This window comes from Chiloscyllium plagiosum, chromosome 13, assembly GCF_004010195.1.
Source record: "Chiloscyllium plagiosum isolate BGI_BamShark_2017 chromosome 13, ASM401019v2, whole genome shotgun sequence".
Classification (NCBI taxonomy): domain Eukaryota; kingdom Metazoa; phylum Chordata; class Chondrichthyes; order Orectolobiformes; family Hemiscylliidae; genus Chiloscyllium; species Chiloscyllium plagiosum.
This window is the reverse complement of record NC_057722.1, coordinates 52327424-52338803: the sequence shown is the minus strand read 5'-3', so window position 1 is coordinate 52338803 and position 11380 is coordinate 52327424. Positions and strand designations below refer to the sequence as shown.

At 39.3% G+C, this 11380-nt stretch overlaps 1 protein-coding gene across 4 annotated transcripts in view; it reads right to left on the bottom strand.

Moving 5' to 3' along the window:
• Window positions 1-11380, bottom strand: part of iqcg (IQ motif containing G) — a 51951-nt gene that overhangs the window by 34489 nt on the left and 6082 nt on the right. For 3 of the 4 annotated variants that reach the window (XM_043702388.1, XM_043702386.1, XM_043702387.1), the window contains exons 2-4: window positions 6955-7093; window positions 4338-4585; window positions 1823-1951 (exon numbers count right to left, since the gene is read on the bottom strand). In XM_043702388.1, the coding sequence (XP_043558323.1) occupies window positions 1823-1951; window positions 4338-4585; window positions 6955-7093 (516 nt within the window). Of the gene's footprint in view, window positions 1-1822; window positions 1952-4337; window positions 4586-6954; window positions 7094-10422; window positions 10530-11380 lie in introns of all 4 variants that reach the window. The other variant, XM_043702389.1, reaches the window with a different exon arrangement.

The window sequence follows — 11380 nt, the reverse complement described above, 5'->3', positions numbered from 1 at the left end:
CCGTTAACCCTGTATTCCACATTCTTATTTGTCCTTCCAAAATGGACAACCTCACACTTGACAGGGTTGAACTCCATCTGCCACTCCTCAGCCCAGCTCTGCATCATATCTCAGTCCCTTTGCAGCCGACAACAGCCCTCCTCACTATTCACAACTCCACCAATCTTCGTATCGTCTTCTGAGGAAGATAAATGTAGAACTTCATATATATTGTTACAAAGCTTATGTAGAGTACTCATGAAACAGAAGACAGAAAGCGAGAGTTTTTTTAAATGATAGGAGGACAGAATTGTGGTCCTTTTAAGAGATAAAGTGCTTTTCAAAACTTGGGCATTTAAATAAGATGTCTGCAAGCATCTGTAGATGCACAGACAATTCTAAAATGGAAACATGTAATAATCGGCTGTGTGATTAGAAAACCTTAGGCTTGTTTTGTTATTTTGATAACTCACTTGAATCAGCCAATTAAATTAAACGAAGCCCTTAGACACTGAAAACCTATCACATTTAAATCTGATGATTTTGACTACCCGAACCAATCTGATTGAAAATAAATTAATAGGTCATCAAGGATATAAAAGATGTAGGCATTTTGAAAATTCAGGGAACACTAACTGCCAACTTAAGTGAGAGCACACCCGCTATCTGAAGAAAAATATCTCGCTCTTATAGAAATCTATACACTCTCTAAAAGGCACCATCTATTCTTAGATAATATTGCTAACATGAGAATTCAGCTGAGAGAGGCATTCAGAACGGAAGAAATTACAGAGGAAACATGGCTGACAGCAGAATTAGCAGAAGAAAACTGGAGAGGCAGTGTAGCATTTCAGAAGACACATTCTGTATAAACTTTGAGAGACTACATTTTAATTTATTGCTTTGTTATATAAGTGGGACTTGTATTTATTTGAACAGCATCCAATTAAAATCTTGTTTTATTTAGGAATAAGTAGTTAAAAGGATTTGTTCACTTTGTTAGTTATTCTGTTAATTTGTTCACTGTTTGAGCTAGATAAATAAATTGTTACGAGTTGATTGTAGAGTGAGTAAAAGGATTTCATTACATTTAACCATTCCTTTAGAACAGATTAGAGGTGAGAGGTAGGTTATACCACTTGTCATACTACTTTATCAGATTACGAGGTGAAGCAGGCTTCTCTGGGTGTTTGTTTTAATTGACAAAGGGGTGTTGACCTCTGCTTCATAACAATACATATAGAGAGAATTTTAAACAACTTGAACCTACTATCAAATTAATCATCTCATAAAACTAGCAAAAGATTTAAGAGTTCTGCAATTCTTAACTGTCTCAAATACTCAGCCAACTATAGCAATAAGAGGTTATGGGAAGCAACAGCAATTCATTTAAACAAGGGATATTAGGCGATAGACGTTTGATGTAGTTAAGTTTTATGATCAAATTTGATTTTAAACCAACATTTACCGATGGATTTTGTACTCATTTACACAATTTACGTGTTTGTTTTCTTTTTATGGCAAAGAATGATGCAAAGTGAGAAAACTACAGCTGAGCAGCATTGGTTTTAAGCACATATAATTGAAATAATCACCAATGTATCAGCTGGCGGTACGGTCTGCAACACTCCCACCCCAATAACCTACATAGAGTGCTTAGTGACATTTTGAGCAGATAATTGGCCTAGAATTTCTAACTGCAAGAAAAGAGGAGTGTGGCTATTCCAGTATATTGCCTGTTATCTATTGAATTAGACCAGCTAGGTATAGATCACATAATTTAGTCACATAGATAATAAGTATGTTGTCCACTGTAATAAATTGTAAGAGTATCAAAACTAACCTGATGATAATATTTTGGGTGTTAATTTTTTCGTTCTTCTCATTTTCGACAACATTCAGTAGAGAAATAAATGTTCCAGAATTATTTAGCTCCTGCAAGGTGTTACTTATCACTTCCAAAGCAAATTGCCTATTATAAGAATATAAGTATTAATAATGCAGAAAATAGACATGTAGTGTATACTATTAGTATTAATACTCCTAATGATGTATTGAGCGTATAGTATGTATCATATACTATGGTGTACTTACTTTGAAATAAAGCTCCATAGGTGTGTACTAGGGTTCAGTTGCTGCTTAAAGGGATCTAGATGCCTCCTTTTTTTCAAACCCTGATGTTGACATTCCAATTTTCCTGCTAATATATAACAGGACTTGGGAATGCAAGAATGATATTCGCTTGCGATCTTAGAGTACTAGTACTCTTTATGCACTTTTATGAAAAAAATAGAGCACATGGTCTTGTAACCCACATCAAAGAATCTTATTAGCTTGGAACGGATAAGCCTTCTCTGTGTAATATCTCTTAACAATCAGACATTGCTGCTTCCCCTCATTTACATTGTCTGACCTCTGATGCTTGTGTTGACTTTTAAAAGCTTCTCTTCAAACGCTAGCATATGAAAACAAAATTGTCAACTTCAAAGTTCAATATGTCTCCTGAATAACCAATGTTAAGAGATGTACTCTTTAAAAAAAGAGAATCAATTTAAACAGAAATGTTATTGGATTTACAAAGCAAATTTCTGCAGTAGCTAGTCACTTAAGGAACATTTCTGCTCAGAAAGCATTTGACGTCAGCTCAAGTGAGAGATAAATGGACACTGGGAGATCAAAGGTAGACTTGTATAATGAGATAATTAATAACTGCAAAGGTTTTAGGGAAATTGATGGAAGAGGTACAGTTATATGGTTTATTGTATTCAATAGTATGTTAAAACCAATTTGAAGTGAAAGTAATGGGATTAGAGTCATAGAGATATGACAGCATGGAAACAGACCCTTCGGTTCAACCCGTCCATGCCGACCAGATATCCCAACCCAATCTAGTCCCACCTGTCAGCACTCGGCCTATATCCCTCCAAACCCTTCTATTCATATACCTATCCAAATGCCTCTTAAAAGTTGCAATTGTACCAGCCTCTATCACTTCCTCTAGCAGCTCATTCCATACACGTACCACCCTCTGAGTGAAAAAGTTGCATCTTAGGTCTCTTTTATATCTTTCCCCTCTCACCCTAAACCTATGTCCTCTAGTTCTGGACTCCCCCACCCCAGGGAAAAGACTTTGCCTATTTACCCTATCCATGCCCTTCATAAATTTGGAAACTTCTATAAGGTCACCCCTCAGCCTCCAACACTCCAGGGAAAACAGCCCCAGCCTGTCCAGCCTCTCCCTATATCTCAAATTCTCCAACCCTGAGAACATCCTTGGAAATCTTTTCTGAACCCTTTCAAGTTTCACAACATCTTTCCAATAGGAAGGAGACGAGAATTGCATGCAATATTCCAACAGTGGCCTAACCAATGTCCTGTACAGCTGCAACAAGACCTCCCAACTCCTGTACTCAATACTCTGACCAATAAAAGAAAGCATACCAAACGCACTCTTCACTGTCCTATCTATCTGTGATTCCACTTTCAAGGAGCTATGAACCTGCACTCTAAGGTCTCTTTGTTCAGCAACACTCCCTAGGAACTTACCATTAAGTGTCTACATCCTGCAAAGACTTGCTTTCCCAAAATGCAGCACCTCTCATTTATCTGAATTAAACTCCATCTTCCACTTCTCAGCCCATTGGTCAAGATCCTGTTGTAATCTGAGGTAACCCTCTTTGCTGCCACTACACCTCCAATTTTGGTGTCATCTGCAAACTTACTAACTGTACCTCTTATGCTCACATCCAAATCATTTATGTAAATGACAAAAAGTAGAGGACCCAGCACCGATCCTTGTGGCACTCTACTGGTCACAGGCCTCCAGTCTGAAAAACAACCCTCCACCACCACCCTCTATCTTTTACCTTTGAGCTAGTTCTGTATCCAAATGGCTAGTTCTTCCTGTATTCCGTGAGATCTAACCTTGCTAATCAGTCTCCCATGGGGAACCTCTTCGAATGCCTTACTGAAGGCCATATAGATCACATCTACCGCTCTGCCCTCATCAATCCTCTTTCTTACTTCCTCAAAAAACTCAATCAAGTTTGTGAGACATGATTTCCCACGCACAAAGCCATGTTGACTATCCCTAATCAGAAAATCAAAGGGATTAGGTGGTAAAGGATTAAGTCAGTGGTTAGTGTTGGACATATGCATGTTCGATAAAACTATAGGTAGAAAAATAAATCTATTTCATGTGTAAGCACAAAACACTTGACAGAAATTCTAAAAATACGAATCCTTATGTTTTGACCTAATCTATTAGAATTTGTCATGAAGGACTTGAAAATCTACTGAGACAAAAATGTTGATGCTTAAGTACATTGAGACGTAAACTTTGGACCTTGGGATCTCACCTGTCAGCTTGTACTTTTGTCAGGTTATCAGGACTAAGTGGACTCTGTTTCAGCGAAGTATTCAGGAGCTGAGTGCTTCTCTTAAGATCACCTGCAGCCTTCTGGATTTGCTGTCCTATATCAGCTTGTCGTTCTCTGGAGACTCTTCCAGACTCCTCTTCATCTGATCTGGAAGATATCAACTCCTGAAGCTTTGATTCCGCTTGCTTCTGACCTTTCAGTATCATGTCAATTTCATTTCCTACAATCTGAACTCAAACGTGAAATAAATTAGATTTTCCTTTGGAAATATAAAATGTAGTTATGCTCAGGTTTACTCAAAATTTCAGAGTTTTCAAAATCATTATTTATGTGGAAAAATTTTCACTTATTTTTAATTCTGTGATTAAACAAACTGTCCTTGCTAATCAGATTTAAGTGGACAATTCAGATTTACTGGCTGACTTAAAACACAAAATCCCTACATTCATGAGAAGGGAAATAGGAAGGGTTTTCACTCTTGGGAAACATGGTACAGTCAGTTCTGATATAGTGCAATAGTTCTGTTCCAGTGCAACCCTGCATTTTCAGAAAATCGCATTATAGCAGCACCATTTAAACTAATGGGACTGGAATCGTGTTATAACCAAAACAGGTAAGGAAAGCTCACGTTCTACAAATAATGGTCTAAATTCTTCAATAGTGTTGTAGCCAAATCACGGTGAAGAAACTCATGTTATAGCAGAACCAATTGTATGCTGGAACGTATACATTGTACACCAAACAGACATATCTGCAATATTCACATGTTTGGATCATTTGACGTGTAAAGAACTGCCATTTTGAGAAGGTTCCTAAGTGTTATTGACACTTGGAGAATTGATCTTCAGCTCATTATCAATGGTTGCTGGATCAGAGAAACCTTGAAAAACACCATAAAATAGTTTGGAATATGCATGTATCCACCTCATATATTGGTCTTATATCTGAGAACATTTTCTTCTCTTGATATTTTAAATTTTATTCTGTATACTCATGGCCACAAGCAATATATCAGGCAAAGATGGATAACATAGCTGGTTAATAGGGATTTGGTCATACATCAACAGTTTGTTAATTCTGGTGGTTGTTCATGTTAAAACTGTAACAAAAGAGATTCCAGGGTGGATGGCACAGTGGTTAGCACTGCTGCCTCACAGCGCCAGAGACCCGGGTTCAATTCCCACCTCAGGCGACTCTCTGTGTGCAGTTTGCACATTCTCCCTGTGTCTGCGTGGGTTTTCTCTAGGTGCTCCGGTTTCCTCCCACAATCCAAAAATGTGCAGGTTAGGTGAATTGGCCATGCTAAATTGCCCGTAGTGTTAGGTGAAGGGGTAAATGTAGGGGAATGGGTCCTGGTGGGTTGCGCTTCAGCGAGTCGGTGTGGACTTGTTGGGCCGAAGGGCCTGTTTCCACGCTGTAAGTAATCTTCAGACAATTTTTGATAATCCCATTTCTAAACTCAGTTGGACAAATCTTGGGAAGGGTCTAATCTCCTTTGTCACAGGTGACAAACCATTGTTTGTGTCCAGTTTAAATAAATTGAGAGGATTTGTATTCATCAAAGTGAAGGGTATGGCTGGGAGTAGATTTTGGGCATCCAGTGTTATAACCAAGTAATTTCACACCAAATCCTATCATTAGGAGCCATATCTGCGTGAAATAGTATATTTTATTCTAAATCACATTGTTTATATATAAACAAAAGGTGATGTGTATGTATGGGATGGGAAGTGGAAATAGTCCGGCTTACTAAGAATTCTGTTCCAGAATATTTGCAAGCCCTTCTGAATTCTATATCATGGGTGACAAAATTTTTGCAGTGATAAGTCAAACATATTTACACTTTACATTTTGAGGTGATCCAACTTGTGAAATATACATGTCATTCTAATTGTTTATTGCTGTATTAGAGCAATGTGGCCAATGCGGATACTGTTGATAGTACTGCTGCCTCACAGTGCCAGTGTGATTCCAGCCTTAAGCCACTGTCCATGCAGAGTTTACATGGGTAAACTTCCAGAGTTACTGCAGGGTGCACCAGTTTCCTCTCACAGTACAAAGATAAGAAGGTTAGGTGATTTGGCCCTTGGTAAATTGCCCTGGAATGTCCAGAGATGTGAAGACGAAATGGATAGCCATGGTAATGCAGGGTCATGAGGTTAAGGTGGGATGCTCCTAGGTGGCTTGGTGTGGACTCGTTGGGCCAAATGGCCTCCTTCTGCACTGCAGGGATTCTATCTTTCTTTGAAATACTCGAGAAAATACCAAAGGTTAGTTCGGGTCTGTGCTCCTATTTCACGCTAATGTTGGTGGAATACTGTTGATTTCATTAACACCATTAAAATAGAGAAATAAACACAGATACAAGATTATGTTTTGGGAATTTTAGAATTGCTCAAATGTTTACATTTATTTTACTTTCTCCCTGCTGTTACAGGTCTCCTTGGGATACACACATTACTCTAAGTAACGAAATGTTCTATGCCCTTGATGAAACTAGTCTTGATCTGGCACATAAGTGACTAATTTAATACCTCTGAGGAAGCAGTCTACATGATACATGGACAGATGATCAAATATTTATGAAATCACTTACACTGGTTACATCTGTCCTTTCCTCATAGGAGACAGGCATGATGAGGCCAAGAATAGTTAGTTGGTCTACACAATCCCCTAGCACGGTGCCAATGCGAAGAATATCCCCCTGCGTCAGTGGCTGTATTTTTTCAGCGTCTCTTTTTTAAAAAAAAGAAATAAAAAGAAAAACAGGCTAAATTGTATTTAAGCTAGCATTTGATTGCCATCAGTATTCTTCGATGAGAAAGTGAGGTCTGCAGATGCTGGAGATCAAAGTTGAAACTTTATTGCTGGAACAGCACAGCAGGTCAGNNCTCCTGTTCCCTGGATGCTGCCTGACCTGCTGTGCTGTTCCAGCAATAAAGTTTCAACTGCTATCAGTATTCTGCCTTGTGACCCTGCAGCCTTCAACATTGAGTCCTTTGACAACATGACAGCAATCAGTAAATGACTCAATAATTTTAGGCCCAGCATACCTTATTCCATGTCCTTCCACCACCCCCACACACCAGGCCTCGTCATCACATGGGCTGCTGTCACTACAGTCAACCCATTTTCACTCACTAGTGGTCCCCCTTTCACAGCTTTCTTTCTCCCTGGCTGACCATTCCTTTGTCTGTCCCTCTCTTTGGGCTCCACTTCCATTTATCATTTACTCCTGGTTAGCAAGGTAAGATCACATGGAATTCAAGAAAAGCTAGCCATTTGGATGCAAAATTGGCTTGAAGGTTGGAGACAGTGTGGTGGTGGAAGGTTTTTTGTCATATATATTTTATATATGTGTGTGTATATATATAATATATATATATATGATTTGGATGTGAATATAAGAGGAATGGTTAGTAAATTTGCAGACAGTATCAAAATTGGTGGTATAGTGGACAATGAAGAATGTTATCTCAGAGTACAACAGGACCTTGATCAGATGGGTCAATGGGCCAAGGAGTGGCAAGTGGAATTTAATTTAGATAAATGTGAGGTGTTGCATTTTGGTAAGGCAAATTAGTACAGGATTTATATACTTAATGGTAAGGTCCTGAGGAGTGTTACCAAACAAAGAGACCTTGGCGTGTACATTCATTGTTCCTTGAAGGTGGAATCACAGGTGGACAGGGATTGAAGAAGGCGTTTGCCTTTATTGGTCAGTGCATTAATTATAGGAGTTGGGAGATTGTGTTGCAGCTGTACAAGTCATTGGTTAGGCCACTTTTGGAATACTGCATTCAATTCTGGCCTCACTGTTATAAGAAATATGTTGTGAAACTTGAAAGGAAGAAGAAAAGATTTACAAGGATGTTGCCGGGGTTGGAGGGTTTAAGACCATAGGAGCAGAAATTAAACCAAGTCTGCACCATCATTCGATCATGGCTGATAGGTTTTTCAAGCCCATTTTCCCGCTTTCTCCCTGAAACCTTTGATACCCTTGGCAATCAAGAACTTGCATATCTCTGTCTTAAATATACTAGAGCTATAGGGAGAGGCTGAATAGGCTGGGGCTAATTTCCCTGGAGCATCGGAGGCTGAGGGGTGTCCTTAAAAAGATTTATAAAATCATGATGGCCGTGTGTAGGTTGAATAGCCAATATCTTTTTCCCAGGGTAAGCGAGTCCAAAACTACAGGTCATAGGTTTAAGGCGAGAGGGGAAAGATTTAAAAGGGACCGAAGTGGCACCTTTTTCATGCACAGAGTGGTACATGTATGGAATGCGCTGCCAAAGGAAGTGGTGGAGAGTGTGGTGCTGGAAAAGCATCTGCAGTCTTCACTTTCTTCTGGTGGAAGTGGTGGAAGCTGGTACAATTACACCACTTAAAAGGTACATGGATAGGTACATGAATAGGAAGGGTTGAGGGATATGGGCCAAATGCTGGAAAATGGGACTAGATTCGTTTAGGATACCTGGTTGGCATGAGTTGGACCGAAGGGTCTGTTTCCGTGCTGTACAACTCTATTAAAGATAACTTGATGACTTTCATTGGCTCCTTTAATTCATGGTGAAGAAGAATATGGTTTCTGATGGGTAAGTATGATCAGACTAACTCTCGACCTATTTAGTTACTGGACTACCTATTAGGAGAGTCTATGCCTAAACATGTTGACCAATAGATAAGTAGAAAGATCACTGCCATGTTAAGTGGCACTTAAGCATAATTGGTAAGTAAACAGTGCTTTCAAAATTGTAATTATCAATCTTGCGAATTTCACATTTTTGAAGGATAATTCATACAAGGTGATATATTTTGTGTGTCTGTGTGTATATGTGTGTTTTTAATATTGTGAAGAATGAACAGTACACTTCTGATCCTTTTTAATATTGTTTTCCTTGCATGTTTTGACTCAATGGCAGTTATTCAACCTGTTTACAGTTTGGTAAGATTCTTTCAAAGTGTTTGAGTATTGTAACCCTGGGCAAATCTTTTGTGAATAGGTTGAAAAAGCTGTAATCTAAGAAATCAAAAATAAATTCCTGTGACAATGCAGTGGTAACAGTAACTAATGTTTAACCAAGAGTCAACATTCAGAATTCTAACTGAGAACTCTCATAAAATTTGCTTTAATTTCTTATGATAGTTTTAAGTTTGCAAATGACATCAAAACTGGTGGTGCAGTGAAGAAAGTTACCTCAGAGTACAAGAGAACTCGACCAAATGGGTCGATGGGCCAGGGGAGTGGCAGATCAAGTTTAATTTCAATAAATATGAGCTGTTCCATTTTGGGAAGGCAGATCAGGACAGGACAGGACAGTTCATGGTAGGGTTCTGGGGAGTGTTGCCATTAGAGTCCTTGGGGAGCATGTTCATAGTTCCTTGAAAGTGGAGTTGGTAGAAAGGGTAGTGAAGAATGCATTTGTTACGCATGTTTTATTGGTCAGTGCATTGAGTAAAGGAGTTGGGATATCATGTTGCAGTTGTATAGGATATTGTTTAGGCCACTTTTGGAATCCTGAGTTCAATTTTGATCTCTCTGCTATAGGAAAGATGTTGTGAAAGTTGAAAGGGGTCAGAAAAGACTTCCAAGGATGTTGACAGCTTTGAGCTACAGGGAGAAGCTGAATAGGCTAGAGCTATTTTCCCTGGAACATCAGAAGCTGAGCTGATATCTTACAGAGATTTATAAAATCATGAGGGGCATGAACAGGGTGAATAGCTAAGGTTTTATCTTCCAGGGTGGGGGAGTCCAAAACTATAGGGCATAGGTTTTTTTAGATTAGATTCTCTACAGTGTTTAAAAGGATCTAAGAGGCAACTTTTTCATGCAAAGGGTAGTGCGTGTATGGAATGAGCTGCCAGAGGAAGTGGTGGAGGCTGATACAATTACAACATTTAAAAATGTGGAGGAGCTGGTGTTGGACTGGGGTGGACAAAGTTAAAAACCATACAATGCCACATTATATTTATTGTCAGGTAGCTAGTGGACCAGGATCATAGGACATAGAATTTATAGCAAAAGATCACAGTGTCATACGCTGATGCGATATATTGCACAAACCTAGATTGCTGTTAGGTCTTTCATCTTTTAGAACGGGTTGCAGATTACAATTCATTGTAATCCCGAAACTTCTTTCAAGTCACATTTCCAAGATAACTTCAGGTTTTCTAAAAAAAGGTGACATCTTAGCTCAGACAATGCAATAAAGGTGTGAGGTTAGAATCTGTATGTATTCCAATCTTGAGTCAGACTGGTTCTATTTACAAAGTAGAAATTTATAAAATGTCACATGGATTATAAAAAGTATTGACTACCTGCAGATTGTATGCTTTTTGAATAGAATGTTTCTGCAAATGCAAATTCACTCCATAGACTTATGTGTGTGTGTGCACCTGTGCGAGGGACAGACAGTGTGTGCGTGGGGGGTGGGGGAGAGAGTGTGTGCATGTGCAAATATGATGAAGTATATGCCTGTGAGAGGGTGTGCGCACGGGTAAGAGTGTGGGGTGGTGTGTGTGTGTGTGTGTACCTGAGAGAGGATCTGTGTGAGTATATAAGTGTGTTTGAGAGGTGCAGTGGGGTAACCTGACATGTGACATGAACCCAAGGTCCCAGTTGAGCCCATCCCCATGGGAACCGAATTTGGCTGAGATCTCACCTTTTTATTTATAAAACCTTAATTTATCTTTGGAATGTGTTTTGAAAGAAGTCCTGGGATTTACATCTCAACCTGCACCTGCAACCTATTCCAAAAGATTAAAGACTTTACAGCAATCCAGGTTTGTTCAGTATATCGCATCAGTGTATGACACCATGATCATTTACTATAAATGCTGGTAAACAACTAGGTTAATTTAGGGATCTGGTTGGCATGGATGAGTTAGACTGAAGAATCTGCTGCCGTGCTGTACAATTTTCTCTGACTCACCCCCCAGCCCTATTTCTGACTCACCCTCCCCAGATATCCCATCTCCCTTCCCCGTTCCCCGTTCCCCCTCCCCCCTCCCCGTTCCTCCTC